The sequence below is a fragment of the Anas platyrhynchos genome, chromosome 6 (genome assembly GCF_047663525.1).
Source record: "Anas platyrhynchos isolate ZD024472 breed Pekin duck chromosome 6, IASCAAS_PekinDuck_T2T, whole genome shotgun sequence".
In the NCBI taxonomy this organism is placed as follows: domain Eukaryota; kingdom Metazoa; phylum Chordata; class Aves; order Anseriformes; family Anatidae; genus Anas; species Anas platyrhynchos.
The window spans coordinates 33,336,027-33,353,065 of NC_092592.1; the positions used below are offsets into that span (position 1 = coordinate 33,336,027).

The window sequence follows — 17,039 nt, forward strand, 5'->3', positions numbered from 1 at the left end:
GCTCAGGAATGGCTGTTTCAGTGGTTGAAGTGTGTTTTGTGGTGTAGTTTTGTCCAGAAGAAGCCAGTTCATGTTGCAGGATTGCTCTGCAACCAAGGTGTTTGTGGTGAGAGAGGAGGATAAGACTTACCTCAAAAGTGTACTCTTGGTTTGAATTTGAATGCTGATGTAGATTAATGAGTTGCGTGAATTGAACTGCTATTCCTGAACTCAGCTCACAGGTTTCCACTCATTCCAACTCTGAACATATAGAATTTTATTTACAGAATTTTGAGTTTTTTATTTACACTTGTTTTATTTTAAAAAGCAAATAAGTATGGTGACTTGACTAAATACAATTCTAATGTGGGATTTTATTATGTGAAGCTATGTACGTTTTGCTATGAATTCTTTTTGTGTCACTAGTATGTGATCAAAACAGAAATACAATATTTGCGTCTCATTTGTAACAACTAGGAACTCCTGAAGCTTTTTACCAAAATAACTGAGACAAGAACTAGGTCCATTGTTACTCAAATTTCTAGGTCTCTTCAATTTTCAAGATGATGTTGGGTATGTATTTAAATTCAAGAACTACTAGTAAATACTTCCATAAGGCTCACTCACCAACTGAAAGCTTTTTAAAGCAGCCTTGTCAGTTTAAATTTCCTAAAAGTATCGTATGTAAAATGATATACATGTGCTGTATAATCTTATCCTCAGTAAACGGATTTGCAGCCTAAGAATTTCTGTGAATTGGAACACTTGGATCCTCAGGCTGATTCAAGAAAAAGCATTTTAAAATGTAAAGGGATTAAAAACTTGTATTCCCAGTGACTTTGTAAGCAAAGACTTAACTTATTTTCCAACTAAATGCAAAAGCTGACATTAGGCAGGCAATTCCCACAATCCAGGCTGAAGAAGCTCTCACGGTCCTGTGTATAGAGATAATTTTTAGACTTGGTGCTTAGAAGCAGCTGTTTTATTAAGCTACTTACCTGGGGGTAGAAAACAATACAAGAACGCATCAGGGTGCCCACCAGCAGCTCACCCAGCCTGCGACTGGCCTCCTTGACCTTGATGGAGGAGCGAGGGAGAGGGGGATCTGCTGTGTTTGGGGTTGGAAGGTGTAGGGAGGTGAAGCCAGGTGACCTCTGTTTGAGGTGGTGCTTTCATTGGCCTCTGCTGCTGGGGGAGTTGTGTGTGGGCTGGGCCCTGTCCAGCTCCTGGGCCGGGGGAGTGGGATGAAGGTGTAGGTGTTGTGAGCAGTGGACAATGTTGAGAAAATGCACAGAGTGAAAGGAAACTCTACACAAGTATGTGTTTTTTTTTGTTGTTGTTGTTTTGTTTTTAGACAAAACCAAACCCGTGAACAATCATTTATTTACTCAATATATTTTATTGGCCTTAATCTGTGTAGTCACTGAAAGTTCCTACCTACCACATTTTGATGAACACTTCTTTTATTTAATTTCTTCCCTTGAAATGTTACTTATTAAAGTAGCTGTATTTTTAAAGCCCAAGTGTTAAACTTAAAACTTAATGTTAAAACTTAGACTGTTTCTTAAAGCGATGAATTAAACATCAGCTTCTTAATTGTATATTTTGAAATGCCTTAAAATATGTAGTCTTGGAGTGATTTTCCTCTCCTTGGAATTTTCTGTGGCTTAATTTATTTGTTTTTGTTTTAACTAAGAACACACATCCATAGAACTCAAAACTGCAATACAATAAAACACAATAAAAGCTTGTTTTGAGGATGAGTCGACAAGCCCTCTGGCTCTCTCTAGGCAGATAACACTTCAGCTTCGTTACTGAAGAGCCAGGTTGAGTTTGCTTTAGCAGTAACAGGTTCCAGTTTCATCTCATTGGCCTCGGAGGGTTGTGGTCAGGGGTGGCTGAAGCTCAGCTGAATGATTTAAGAGCACCTTCTGGTGAGTAATCAGAGTGAAAAAAGTGCTCATGGTGACTGAGCTGCTTGTTTAGAAATGTGTGCAGGAAAAAGATCTGATGTACTTTGTACAGGACAATTTATTTAATGTTTTCTTTTTGGCCTTCCTGTTCAAGAACAGCTCCATCTCTTTTGCTATTTTTACTCATTGCTGGACAGACACTAGATGATAAGATCTAACCAAAGAGTACCGATACCAAGAACCTTGTGTCAGAAATCAAGGTTCAGCTGTGCTGTGAGGGGATGAAGTGTTTAATCTTGTAGCAGCATTGAATGGTGTTTCGTCTGTAGCTTCGCTTCCACTTGCTTTGATTACCAAAGCAACATTTTGGTAAGAAATTGGTTTGGAAACTGAGTCATACAGTGAAAGAAGACTATGCTGTGTTTGGGATTGCAAACATTTTGCAAAATTTAAGGTCAGCTGAAAGTTTAAGGAAAGATAAATTTTCTGTGCTGTGACTTGTTGTTATTAATGTACTAAGTTTGTGTGAATTTATCATTGGAATGATTTTCTTTAAAAGAGAAATTATTTTTGGATTGATAAACACGGAATCAATTTTGCATCTGTATTAGCTGATCAATTGCAACTTCTGAGTCTTGAGTTACTTGAGATGCCAGCATAAACTGCAAATTTTAGCCCCCAAACTGAGAGGCAAATAAAAGCATTCTTCTTATTTTTCATTGGGAGAGGTTTCTTTTGACCTGGATTCTAGATCATTTTTGAAATGAAATTGTTTTTGCTAGCTTGCCATATCTGCTCACTTAATTCTGCATGTAGCTAAAATTTCTGGGAAAAAAAAATCAAAACAACATTTAAAAAATAATTTTACTCACCTCCTATTAAAAAATAAAAAATGAATTGTTAGAATCCAACTGTGGGTGATGTACAGGTTGCTGTGTACGTCAGCACAAGCCTGAGGAATGGGGGACTGGAAAGTTACTCAAGAAACATCCAGGGGAGCAGGTGAAGGTCGCATAGGCAGGAAAGTTGAGTCTATTTAAACGTGATTGGTTTCGGTTGTCTGCCTTGCTACACTAAAAATCTTTCTTCAGCTAAGAACTTCCCTTCCAGATAGCAGTCTCTTTACACAAACCAGTGCATTTCTGTCTGAATTTGCTGTATGTTGCAGTTGGATTTGAAGCAATTGTTGCTGTTTGATGCATCTTTCAAATGCCTCTTGTTGAAATTCCATCAATGCCAGGAACCTGCTCTGTGCTTCACTTTTAGAGATGACTTGTGTGTGCGGTGACCAGGGCAGTTTAGATTTGTTCTGATGCGCTGCAAGAAACCACTAAATGACAGCTGAAATAGTTAAATGCTGATGGGCTTCGCTGAGGGCATCTTTGTAGGTTGGTGCATTACATATTTTAAGTATCTCCTTTGAATGAGTCTGTCTCATTCTAGAGGGGACGGGGCATAGCTTCCTAAGAGCTGGGGGAGCCCCTCCATCAGTGTGAGCTGTGGTGGGTTTGCTGCTGGCCCCTCTCCTTTGGTGTGGGATGTATGGAATCAGAAATGGGGCAGGGTCAACCCATGTCTCTCATTCTCCCTAACTTCAGCTGCACTGAAGCAATTCTCTGCTCTAGGGCATTTCACTACCTGAACCGTCACTTCTCTAAGCCTTAGAGTGAATGCTTTTTATTTATTTATTTTTTTTTTCTGACCCTATTTCAGAGTGATTGCTTGCCTTCTTGTTCCTTTTCCTCTGCTTGTTCTCAGCAGCCTAATTTACTGGCTTTGGACTTCAGCGTATGGCTTTGTTGATTCCTGATGTTTTTTAGGCACTGTGCTGCACAGCAGAAGTTCCTCTCTGTGGACAGGCATAGTTTGTATTTATCCTGTCACCATGAATGGTGGGCACTTGTTTGTAATCTCTTCAGCTTTGTGCCAGAACTGTGTGAGAAAAGATCAGCAGCATCTCTGAGAGCTTCTCATAGCAAAGTGAGATCATCAGCCTGAGAGAGGGGAGGGGGTGCAGCCTGTTACCCCAGGCATAATGGAAGAACTGCCGCTCGTGTGCAAGAGGCTTCCCATCACCTCTCACCGGTAAGACAAGGCAGACTGGCTGTGTGCTGTGCCTTCTCTGTGTCTTTTCCATTTCATAAGGATGACGTGAACAGGCTCAGCAGAGCTCTGGTCCCACAGGGGAGGTGTCCTGCCGCATATTGAAAGGCAAGTGGGTCATTCCAGGCAGCGTTCTCCTACCCGGGTTCTGCTTTTGTGGGAGGCTGGGCAGCCACGGCTGTGTTAATGCATGACAAATCCCCTTACGTCCTCTTGCCTAGCTCCAGGTATGCCTTCTGAGCTGTGCTGATCACTGCCTTCCTGAGCTAGGGCACAAAGGGTTTGGAAATCCCAGCAGGATCTCTAATGTTGTTGTTCAGTGAATTGGCAATTTCCTTTTCAAGACAGGATTTGAAGGGACTTGATTTTTCTGTTGTAGGTTATGTGCTTGGCAGAAAGAAATTCTAGAAGAGTATTTTCTGATTCAGTGATCCTGTGGTGAATACACCTATGGAGTGTTATACTGAAGAACTTCAGAGATATTTTTTTTTTGTCACTGTGCTAATATAGTACCTAATTTAAGCCCTAAATCTGGATCAGACTCTGTGTAGGACAACATGTATGGACCCAGTAGTTTCTTTTTTCCCCCCATTAGAACAACAGGGACACACAGACATGGATCAGGTTGCAGGATGGAACCTGTTCGTTTCCCTGGGTGTGTTGCTTGCTGTAAGATGTGGAAAACATAGAGGCTACCTGTCAGAGATGCCTGATAGTTTTGTGGTGCATACCAGCAGTTTGCCACTTTTTTTTTTTTTTTTTGCTTTATTTAACGGGAAGGAAAAAAAAAGGTAATGAGGGAAGAAAAAAATTATCTTAATGAGTATGGGCTGGTTTTTCTGAAAGAGGGTGTTGGCTCTTAATGGTTCAAGATCTGGGTATCAGCTGTGTGGAAATTTGGGAACCAATCAGGTAGAATGTGGCAAAAATATGATAGCAACAAAAGAGCTGTCTTAGCAGCTGCACTGCCTGAGGTTTTGTTCGGGAACTGGGAGCCTCTTGTGAAGAACAATGCGTGCTGGTGGGAGGTGGAAGAGGGGAGGCATGGCTGGTGTTCGTGTAAAAAGAAAAAGTTGGAAACCAACTTTATTCAGGTGGGCTTAGTGATGCTATTTGTCTTTTTCCTTCTATATTATTATTCCTTACACTCTCAGAGAGGGGGAAATCAAAGTTTAATTGTGAAATGCTCCCAAAGCAGTGTGCAGTAATGCAGCTAGCGGGAGCTGGGGCTTGCAGCCTCGTGCAGGTATTCTCCTGCCAGGTGCACCCCGTCCTTGACAAATACACGGTGGGATGGGTTGGTGTTAATTGGCCTAAATGATTGAAAGGAGAAGGCAGCTGCTTCCTGTTGAGAACAGGTGTTTATTAAAAACTTGTCTTACATAGAAAATGAGAAATTGGGGAGTAGGTGATGTGCTGGATTTAGAGCATTTGGTTGGTACCTCAGGAAGCTTAAGTTAAAACCCTGAACTAGGTCACAAAGGAAAATGGGATTGAGAGTGATGTACAGTAGAAAACTGGAGCAGCGCCTTTCCTTTTTGCCAAGTATGTCAATATGCATTGTCTGCGTGCTTTGTTTTGTGTCGCACAGCTTTGGGTGTTTTATGAAGTTTAATGATAGAGAAAGTTGGGTATTTCTTATGACACTTGTGTATGGCTCAGTTTATGCATGTGTGTGTATATATATATTTATGAAGTACATACAAATATATAGGAATATGTTTGTGGACTTGTGTGCCTTGTATGGTAAATAAAAATAATAAGTACCTTTATCCTTTCTTATTTCTAACATTGTTATTAAGTTAAAACCTGTAGACAGTCTTCCTTTAATGTGGACACCACTTAGGACTGAAATCTATTCTTGGTAGGAGTGATGAAGTTAAAGACGTTGTCAAAAATTATTTCTGTTATTTTGTTAATGTGCTCAATTTAGTCATTTTTAGAAACAGAAGTCTGCTTTGTAGGAAATAAAAGAGAGAGAGCTCTACCACTTAAAGAAACGTAAATTGTAACATTGACATTTTTAAAGTATTAGGGTTAATGTAAAATAAGATTACCCAGAAGTAACATACTACAAACTGGAATATTCAATAGCTACTCAGGTACATGCCTTTACAAAATGAAATGATGAAAATATCGCTGCAGTTAGATAAAAGTAAGCAATAAGACCACTTTGGTCTGGCAAAATGTTTGGTTTGTTTGTTTTTCCACTGATAATTCATTTCTTTATTTTTATAGCAAAATGTTACCAAGATAACAATGCCTATCTGGACTGGACATTGTAAAACATTAGAGCAAATAGGAGGTCATCTTGCTTTCTGCAGGTTCTTTCTTAGTACTTGCTTAGAATAGTAGCTGTCTGGGTACACATGAGAAAACTTCGGGGGCTGCTGTTAATATTGCACAATTTCAAATACTTCAAACCTTCCTTTTTTTTTCCCCTCTGAGAAAATATGTTAAAATGATGTGAAGCCAAGGAAGTCTGTGAAATGGGTAAATGGTCTGCCTCTTACTCAAGCAGGATTTTTTTTTTATAGCTTTTTGACTTCTTGGACTCTAGCATTCACTATAATTAAATTAATCTGCAATACAGAGAAATAGGTGATGTTTTATATCAAATGCCAGTTTGATGTTCTATCAGTTCTTAATTTTCAGCATAGTGGCAGGTGTATTTTTATAGGCAGAGTTTTGGATGACATCTGTGAACTAGTCTGGGCATTACTGTTAGACGTTGTCTGTCTCATGAGATTTTGTCCAACTATGATACTAAAATAGATGCAGAATATGTGTATTATTCAAGACAGGAGAGATGAAGCTACATTTCTTGAAGTTTTTCCAGGTCAGTGGAGGATATTGTGCTATTTTCAGTATATTTTAAAAGTCATTTAAAAGGATTCGATTTCAGAATTGGGATGAAGAGGACCAGGGCCACCTGGAAAATATTGGCAAGATTCAAGCTGTTAATTGGTGTAGCACTGCTGTAAAAGCATGCGGTTCACTGTTCAACTCTGTAGTTTGACTCAACTGCATTCAATTTCACAGTCTTTCCATTAATGTGTTAGATATAAATCCATCTGCCGAAAACAGTATTCAGTAGTTTGGATTTTTTTTTAGCAGGTCGTGGTTAGGTTTTCATTCCCTAGATATAAAATAAAAATCTTTCTGATTTATGGTTAAACCTCCAGAAAATGGCCAACCATATTTCAATAAAATACCTGTATTTGGCTACCTGTGTTCTGCAGTTAGGCTGTAATCTCTAAGAATCTTTTTGTTCATCTTGTGGATACAGAATCAGGTCCTTTGAAGTCTTACTAAAATAAGAAAAGTATCGATAGATATCTATATGCTCATCAGGGCATATAACAGCAGAACAACAAAAGATAGAGGTGGTGAGGAGTTTTCCTGAAGATAATCCAGGTAATTTGTTAGAAATCTGTGTGGGATTTTCTTCTCATTGCAGAATGTGAATTTCATTATTTAAAAAAAAAAAAAAGGCTAACAATCCACTGAAGGGCAATAATGCATTTAACGAGAGATTTCTGAGCTCTGGTCTATTTTTCCTTACTGTCTCTCCCAGCAGTCAGCTTCCTCCTAAACTGTTTATCATGCTGGCTGCACTCTGCTACTCTCCCTCATACTATATTAGTGTCTTGGCAGACCAGATTCTGTTAGGCTTTGCTGTCCTTCTTAATTTATTTTTCAGGTTTGAGCCCTCTCAAGAAATTGCTGCTATTCTTGGAGAACTTCCATTGCTCAAATCTGGGTTCATGTATGTAGTTATAAAAATAAACAAATACTTGGTAGCAGTGGAGAAAATGATGTTTCTTTGCGTAAATACACAGCAATCAACATTTGGTTTGTCTATTAGATAGCTGTGGCTTATTCTTATGCATTTTAGAGAATATATCTGTGTATGTTGAAGACAGAAGTCTCATTCTTACTTTCTCAAGATCTGTACAGTGAAACTAAGCTCTCAGGATTTTTTTTTTTTAATCTGCTCCAATTATAAATCAGGTTGTTACATGAAAATAGTACGATCACTTGTGCAGTCAGAGCGATGCTGTGCCAGTTTTTCACCTCATCTCTTGGCCTCTGTTTGTCCACAACTCTGGAATTTGTTTTGTCAGAGCGACTTGAAGTAAAACACTTTGGTGTATGTCGTCACTGGAAGCTATCAGGGAAATTGCTCTGCATGCATAAAAAGTGGAAAGCTTTTTCTGTACGTGTGTCAGTGTTCCTCCTTGGACTTCAATATTAGGATTTTCTTCTACCTCACAGTTCTGTGTGCTTGCTCCTCTGATTCACAACACTGGCATTTTGGGGGCTGCTCAGTTTTAACCCCCATGTGAGGTGGCTGAGAGGCTGGCTGTGCTGTGGGCACCTTCCCTGTGCAGGGCCTCGACTTCTCATCTTGTTGGCAATGACTTTGTGCCCCTGCTTCCGAAGTCACTATGAATGAGAATTCAAAACCTGTGACTAAGCTGAGTAATTGAAAAATAGCTGTTATGGCAAATGGAGGCATTTCTAAGAACTTCACAGTAAATTTATGCAAATAGGTTTTCATATTTTCTTCTGGAGTTCATTGATTTTTTTTTTTTATTATTATTATTTTTTTTCAAGTAGGGTTTCTCATGGCTTATGGCAGTGTGTTGTGTGGCCAGAAGTGACAAACTTTCAAGTGAATGCTTATACAAGAGAGTCAAAAATAGATTTTTCCCATTGAGAAAATGATTATGGATAAAAATTTCCATGCAACAAGGTCCTGATTGTGCAAGCTGCATCGATCCTGTATAATAGCATCTGAAAAAAATAGCACCGACTGAATTGGAATCAAATTTCTGCACCTCTGTAGGCATAATTAACTTCAGAAAGATGAGCTAGAGCTTCCTCTGGAGGAAGGCAAGCAGTCACAGGGAATAGCAGGCTGCATACACACTGGAATGCAGCAAGGCAGTTCTTGGGCTATTTACACCGAGGCCAAGCAGCAGCAGTAAGTGCGGGAAAGAAACAATTCTCTGATTGCTGTGCTGGCCAGGATATGGCTGGAGTATGGCTGATATTTTGTGATGCTTATATTGGAGAAGCTCTGGAGGAGGGAAGTCTTGGAAATGTGATGTGAGGAATGCTGGAATAACTTGTCTGAGTCAGGGAAGAGAAGCCTTGGTCAATGTTCATAAAAGGTGAGCAGAAAGGAAGGGATTAGCTCGCTTTCTTCTGAGCAGGGCATGAAGTAGTCTGTTTAAGTAGAATCGAGAGAAAAATAACTTGGACGTTTAGAGAAACTTTCTAACAATAAGGATAAGTCAGTACTAAAATAGATCACCTAAGAAGATAGCAGACTCCTGTCACTGGAATTATTAAGAACAGATTAGACAAATAAGTGGCAAGAAAGGTTTCAGTGTGCTTGGTCCTGCCCTGGGATAGGGAGTGTTAAAACTCAATGCCAATGCAAGGGTTTGGGGAGAAAAAGTCATGGACCAACTAAGGGAGGAGAAGAAAACTCGCAAGTGCCCTCACATGGTATTTCCATAGTCATTTTAATTTACATTTAATGTTCCTAAATTGTCTTCATTTTCCCCACTTCATGTGTCTTCCAGATCTTCACAGGACTGTGCCCATTTCTAGCCCCTTTATAGATCCCTTGTAAGGGCTTATTGTCACACCACTGTGATGCCCTATTGTAAATGAGCTGCCAAGGTCTATGTGCCATGGATATTTCTCAGAGGAGGGAAGAGATTCACTTTATTTATTTACATGTTTACATAAGTGAAAATACATTACCTGAGTAAGATGCCTGGTACACTTGTAATTTGAGAGCAATGTCTCCTGTTAATGCAGTTGTCTTTCAGCAGTTCTTGGAATCACTACAAAAATGGAATATGGAATAGCAGCCACTTTCAGCCACAGTAAATGAGGAAGGAGAACACCTGCTGAAGTTAAACCTTAATGTTCTGTACCACTCAAAGATGATGTATCACTGCAATCTTTAATAAAAGAAAAAAATAAATTGTCCTTGAAATACCGAATATTCTGTATGGGGGAAAACAGGCTGATGTGTCATTTTCATTTTGTGTTTCTTAAATTGTTTTGGAGCTTGGTTTTCTTTGAAATAAATTAGAAGGGTTAGAAGGGGGAACTGAAAACTTGAATTAAGTAGTAGGGATGTTTTACAAAAAAGAACTGTTACTTTTGTCAATGAGTGAAGTTGAACCTACTTAAGAACATGTTTTTAATTAGTCGGTATGTGACAAGTTGTGAATGTTCTTACTGCTTCTAAATATACATTTCTCTATTAATGCAGAGCAGTGTGTAACAAGTAGAGGAGTGTGACTGGCATACACAAATGTTATCTTAATGTATTAAATATTTATTCTTCTTGATTAGTCACTGAAGGAAAAATAGAGCTCCGGTATATTCAGTGTCTTCTGTTTTAACATCCATTATGAAAAAATTAGCTGACAGCAAGGTTCTACAGGAAACGTAAAAATGCAGGAAAATCAAATGCAAGTTCTTAGGATCTTTGTCAGGTACTGATCAATACTTTTGCCTGGAAAATATTTATTTATTTATTTATTTTAATTTGGATACTTTACAAATTTCAAGGGGGGGGGGGGGGGGGGGGGGGTTGGGGGGAGGGAGGAATCCTTTTATTTCCATAAGTGTGAGTGGCTCCTGCAGGCACCTGGGGCTGTCTCCTATGTAGCAGTGGTTTGCGTGCCTTAGCTGCTAAGGGTTCAGTTCAGGCTTTTGAAAGTTATACGTGTGTCCCTTGCGATGCCTCCATTTATTGTCCACAGAGTAGTTGCTGCTTCCTGTCATGGGTGAGAAATGGCCTCTTGGTCTGTTTATTTCCTTCTGGTAACATAGTGAGTGCTGATTCTGGCTTGTCCTATAAGGTGGTTCAAAACTTTCCTTCTTTCTTAATTAAATGTTGATGTCTTGAAGTCTCTTTTTTTCTATTTTTTCCTTCAGCTTGCAACATGAAAATGCTGCCCCTGTGTTTGTGGAGCATTTGCTCTTATAACTTTGAAGCACAGTTACTGTTTTTCAGTTTTAAATAACAACATTTTTCATAAAAAAAAGATGGAGAAAAGAAATGGAACAGAGTTTTCTGGCAATAAAGAGAATAGTCCTTGGCTGATAGCCTGATACCTATACTGAGCTGAATCTGTATGCCTGGTATAACAAAGTCTGTATGCTGTCCCTGATATTCAGGTATATCTGAAGTAGGAGTTACAAAGTAATCCAGCACTCCATGAAAGTATTAACAGAAATATGACTCTAATGTAGAGATAAGTAAACCTCTCCATAACTCCTCCTTTTATTATCAGTGAGTATTTGTAATATTATGAATACGCCTTATGGCTTCTCCCCCAGTAAGCCTGCGTTAAAGCTCGGACCTCTGTCTGTCCACCTACCAGCAGCTTTGTAGGTCTCCATGTGCCCAACACTTTGAAACGTGGTGTCTCGGGGCAGGGCTGTGTGGGAAGATGCATTGTCACTAAATTGGGCTGCTGTAGGCCTGTAAGTGGATCTCTAATATTGCCCCGTTTGATGACTTCTTATTGCTTTTTGTTTCTTCTTTCTGAGTCTCTGTTCCTCTGCTGACAGAAAATACCTGATGACTTCTCAGGTTTAAATCAGTGCTCCTTTCTGGAAAAGATGACAATATCATTCTTCTGCAATAAGATTACAGGAGATGACATGATTGCATTTTTCACACATCTATAAATATTACAGTCAGAAAGGACCATTTTAATAATCTATTCTGACATCTTATGTATTGTGGGCCGTAGATTTCATCTCCTTCTTCCTCTTCATCTCATTCTCCTTCATTTTACTCTAATAATTTCTGAATGAAGTAGAACATATTTTTCTTTTTCCTTGTCTTGAACTGCATTGGTCGTGATTTAAGATTACTGCATTGGTAAATATAAATGTTACCTGTATGAATTGTAATGCAATTATATTCACCATTGCATTGCAGCAGTGCTAATGTTCCAGGGGAATACAGATTTCCCTTTGCATTGCTTTTGAGTGCCCTGTGTTGACTTCAGCCTCTAGCCCTTGAGTTGCTGGTATGCTTCTGTCTGCTGGATGAAACAACCTGTGGTGCCACGTGTCTTCTCTGTGGGTTGCTGCTGTTGAGCTTGGTGAGCAAGTAATCCGGGTTTATGAATGCTGGCCTGCCATGTGAAATGACAGTCTGCAGCATCAGCTGCTCTCCTGGGAGTGCTGTTTGGAAAGCAGAAGCCGAAGTAGGATAAACATTTTTCTGGCTGTCCCCTTCTTTTGAAGGCCTCTTAGAAATGAGCAGGTGCATGCAGGCATTGCTCTGGGTTCTCCACTTCTGTGGTGCTCTCGTAGCCCTTCCCTTGCCAGCGACCGGACACCTCTACCATGTAGCATAGGCAGTAATGTCCGTGAGCACCTGGCTATATGGGATATTGCCCTCCATTTGGTAAAAAGTTGTGTGAAGGTAATGCTGCTTACCCATTTACTGTTTACAGGATTTGGGAGTTGGTAATGCTTGGAATGAAAAATGATACAGAGAAGTTGTTGGTATATCTCAGCAAACTTAAAGAAAGGGCAAGATAGAGGAGAATTACTTTATTGGAAATAGAACAGCCCCTTTAGCTCACTGCTTTCCCAGGCCGTTACTACAAAACAATGTCATGCTCTTATTTATTCTTTATTTTTAGCGCAGTGCAATAGCTGCTTCAAAGGTTATCTACTCCTCTGAAAAACTATTTATCAAAAAGTATCAGCCCAGGTGAAAAGGGAAATAGTTTGAGCTTTGCTAGTGCCAAAGGACTGATCTAATAAAAACAATTCTTTGTCACCTCTGTTGCATTATAGAGCTACCAGGAAGCCAACAGTCATGCCTGTGAAAGCATACTATTTTATACTACTTTACTGCAGTAAAGCAAATGTTTTGTGGCTTGCTCTGGAAGGAGAGACCATCTGTATCTAAACCATATGACAGCACTAAAATTATTTTGATTGGCATTTTATGCAGTCCTGCCTTTTTTGCCACAAAAATGCGTGCACACACTCAAGCATAGGACCTCATCCTGTAATTAGGTTCTACTAAGGGCTAAGCATCGATAACAGTAGCTTGATTTTAAAATCTGTGATGCGTGACTTAGTATCAACCTATGACTTGTTGTCTGTGTTCTCCATTGTCCAGGTTACCAGCCCTGCCCCCTCACGCGTTGCTTTGCTTATCCCCTGCCCAGCATTTGTACAGCACTTGCCAGGAACCATTGCTTTTTGGGAGCATTGAACGGCAGCACTCAGGCCAGCTCAGTGCATTAGGTTTTACTTGGGGAAACTTTCTCTTGTCTGGAGAACTGAAGCATATCTATTTTTATCCAGTCTGTTCATGTTGCTAGCTGCTTGTCTGCTTCTTTTTGTTCAGAAACATAAAATATCTTACTGATACTGCTTTTATTCCTTGGAAATGTTTCAAAGCACACTTATTTGGACAGCTCCCCTTAGTACAGGGCTTTATCCCATTTCATCAAAAGGAAGTGTGGTGGGAAAAAAGATTTTCATTGAAACCACCAGCGGCTAGAACAGAGTGGCTCACAGTGCGCCTATCCAAAGGAGCTGGGTCTTCCAGGGCAGGTGAAGGAGCTCGTTCAAAAACCTATGAGTTCACATGTACCCTGTCTTGTAAATTTCTCTTTCTTGCTCCCTTGTTTTTATTTCTTTCTATGTATTTAGGGATTTGTGATTGGAATGATAGACCTGTGTTGTTAATTATGCATTTAGAGTTTGATATGAATGAGTTCACATGTAAATAAGTAATTTTCTCTAGGTATGAAAGGGAATATTTTTGAACTTTATGTATAGAGCTTCAAAGATAGTAAGATAGCAGATACTGAATTCCTTTTCAGCTGGACTCCTGGTAAGAAAAATTGGCTGTCACTTGGCCAGTTTTATTAACGTTGCCTCTAAGCGACTTAAGTCCTGTCATTTTGTAAAGAAATAAATCAGTTTATTTGCTGTTATTCAGTGATGCTTGTTCTTCATCATTATCCTTCCACACTGCAGTGAAAGAAATGAGTGTATCTGATTATTTGTTTGCATCATTGGTCATTGTTGTAAGTTTGTAAAGAGCAGGGTAGTCAGTTTTCCTGAGGATGGAAGGTCACCAGAGGTGTGCTATGGCCTGAACTACAGAAGATAATTATGAAGGATGCGGAAAATAGGGCAAATAATGAAGCTATAGTGTGCCAAAAATACAAAGCTATTTCAGAAGGCTTTTATGGTAATAGATTATTGAATTTCATCTGCTATTTTAGCAATCTGTTTAGATTAATGTGAGGTAATGTATGTGAAAAGGGTGCGTGTAGGGAGGGGGATCAAAGTTCTGCACACATAGCAGTGAACCTTGAACTCTGTTATCACTCAGAACAGCTAGTTGTGTCTAAAAATGTCAGCACAGTAGTTGTTGAAAGAGCAAATAAAATGTTAGGGTTGGAGTAGAGAAGAAGCGGAAATCATTATTTTGCCACTGTACAAATTTATGGTTCCCTTGCATCTTGAGCACAATATGCTGATCTTTGTGTTGATCCTCAGGATATAGGAGAACAGAAAGATTTATTAAATAAAGGCAGCAGGGATGACCAAAGTTAGTTACCCCATACAAGAAGCAGCAAACTGAACAAGGATTTCTCAGGACAGTGGAGAGAAGGGAGAGAGGCAATGCAATTTGCTGTTTTGGGTGGGATAGAGCGTGTGAACAGAGTATTGTGGTTCACCGTCTCTCTGAACACCAGACTAAGGACATCAAATGAAATTGTCAGAAGGTATGCTCAGGTAAAAACAGTTGAGATTGCACAAGAATTAATTCCACATATTAGATGAAGTTCTACATTCCAGATATTTTCAGGAGTTTACATGGGCACGTTCCTAGGAGAAGCATTAACCCCAAACCAGTATGAAGGCACGGCATCTGCCTGAGAATGACCCTGTGCTGTAAGGCATTGCAGGTGGTACGATGCTCTGGGTGGTCCTTGGAGGTATTGAACGCGGGTATTGAAACTCTTGCACGTCTGCTGTAGACTGCTGTTGGAGGCAGGATGCTGGGCTACGTTGATATTTTGGGCTGACATTGCATGGCTGCTCATACTGTGCAAAAAAGCAAATAGATGCAAAGTACTCCTTTGAAAAAGTAATCAAACGAATCATCAGAAAAATACCTTCATGTTTGCATGGATCCATTTCAACCGTAGGATTACTTTAAATTAAATGTAATATCTGCATTACTGGTCAAGAAAAAAGATGTCCTGTGATTGATGATTAGGGGAAGAAAATGATAGAGAATAATTAGCATTCTACTTTCTATAAGCAAAAATAAAAAGTAGTGACAAATGCAAAAATAGACTTAACTCTTTCCTCTGCCCACAGTTTTCTTTCCATCCAGAAAGAATCTGTTAGCATCTTGATGATATCTGTTTTGTTTGCTTAAGAAATGTCTCTGCTATATTACAGCATTGTTTTTTTTTTTTTTTCTCTTGTAGGTTAACAGAACCTTCTGGATATTTAACAGATGGACCAATAAATTATAAATATAAAACTAAATGTACATGGTTAATTGAAGGATAGTAAGTATTCATTTTCAAAGATTAAATTTTCTGACTGTTTTGTACTGTGTATTTTAGAGATCTAAAGAATGAGTTTAAGTTGCATCTGGATACAATGTAAACAGTTTTTTTTTTAGCTTAAATATTATAAAGATTAAAAAAAAAAAAAGGATTTTCAGGATTGCTTAGTGCTGGCCAAATTACATTGCCATCCTAATTGCTGGCAAAAGTTACAGTGATATTGGAATTTGGCCAGTGCTGCAGGCTCTCAAAATCCGATGATAAATTTGCTGCCTGTTGGAGTACCTTAATGCAAGTCCCAGAAGTGGTTACAGGATCCTGTGATTTAACCCATTATCTTACTCTTCAGTGATAAATCAGGAATGGCTTCAAGTATAGAATGCTTCCAGTCTACTAATTTTTTGGTTGTATGTTGCTCAGAAGTTAGTTTCCACAAACTGTTTTCTTCTTTATTCCAGTTTTCCTTATGTATTTTAAAATCATATTTTGTCCATAGTTCATACAGCTTAGGTGTTTCATGTGTCTGCTGCTAATTTTCCAGCTTATGCAGCACAGAAACACAGACATGCACGTAACAAGACATGCACTGGTATGACTAACTGCTAAGTGCACAACTTCGTTAAATTTCAGTGGGAATTTTCTCCCCAGGCTATTGATCAGGATTTTGCTGAAGAATCCATCTAGCTCTGAGTTCCGCTAAGGCTGCAAAAGAAAATTACTACTATTCTTTATATATCCATATTGTTGTTATCTCATTACATTTCTCATTAGACTTTTCTTTTTACACAAACTAGCAGAGGAATAGCTGTGCTGAACTACAATACACTGAAGTAGAAGCGTGCCTCAGGACTGTATGTAAACGCTGCTTTGAAGTTGATCTTAACTCTGTTCCTCCTCTTTGCAGGAGATGGGAGAGTGATTAGCTGGAGGAAACAATATCCTGCACAGTGTGTGGGATAGTAATGCAACCCAGTAATGTGGTGCAAAATGTCAATGCATGAGGAACTCACATACATATAAAATGATCTTCCTTAAAAAATGGACAAAACCAAAGCTCTCTCACTTTGGTTCTCTCAAAGCTCTCTCGTGCTTGTTCTCTCTTTCTCAAAAAGTTTTCCAGTGATGAACTGCACTTGAGGCTGTCAGTAGGAAAGCAGAACATTTACAGTCCCCATCCAGATATCTCCCAAAACCTGGTGAAAACTGCCCCCCAGGTGTGATGGGAAACTGCTAATTCTAGAAAACAAGGGGAGGTGCTACACTGTATCCTGTAATAGCTGCAAGTGGATACTCCAGAAGACACTAAAGACAGTTTTAATGGAAGAGAGTGTTCTTCTTGACTTCTATTTTTATTTTTTTTTCTTTTCATGTTAAGTTCCCGTAGGACAGGATGATGTCAAACTCCCTGAAGGGCCAGTGGAGTTTTGCT

The 17,039-nt window shown here is 39.2% G+C and overlaps 1 protein-coding gene across 19 annotated transcripts in view; it reads left to right on the forward strand.

Moving 5' to 3' along the window:
* The window catches only part of ATRNL1 (attractin like 1), a 493,325-nt gene that overhangs the window by 26,830 nt on the left and 449,456 nt on the right, over positions 1-17,039 (forward strand). For 18 of the 19 annotated variants that reach the window (XM_072039818.1, XM_072039827.1, XM_072039817.1 and 15 more), the window contains one exon: positions 15,527-15,610. In XM_072039818.1, coding sequence (XP_071895919.1) covers positions 15,527-15,610 — 84 coding nt within the window. Of the gene's footprint in view, positions 1-5,405; positions 5,541-15,526; positions 15,611-17,039 lie in introns of those variants that run through there. The other variant, XM_072039825.1, reaches the window with a different exon arrangement.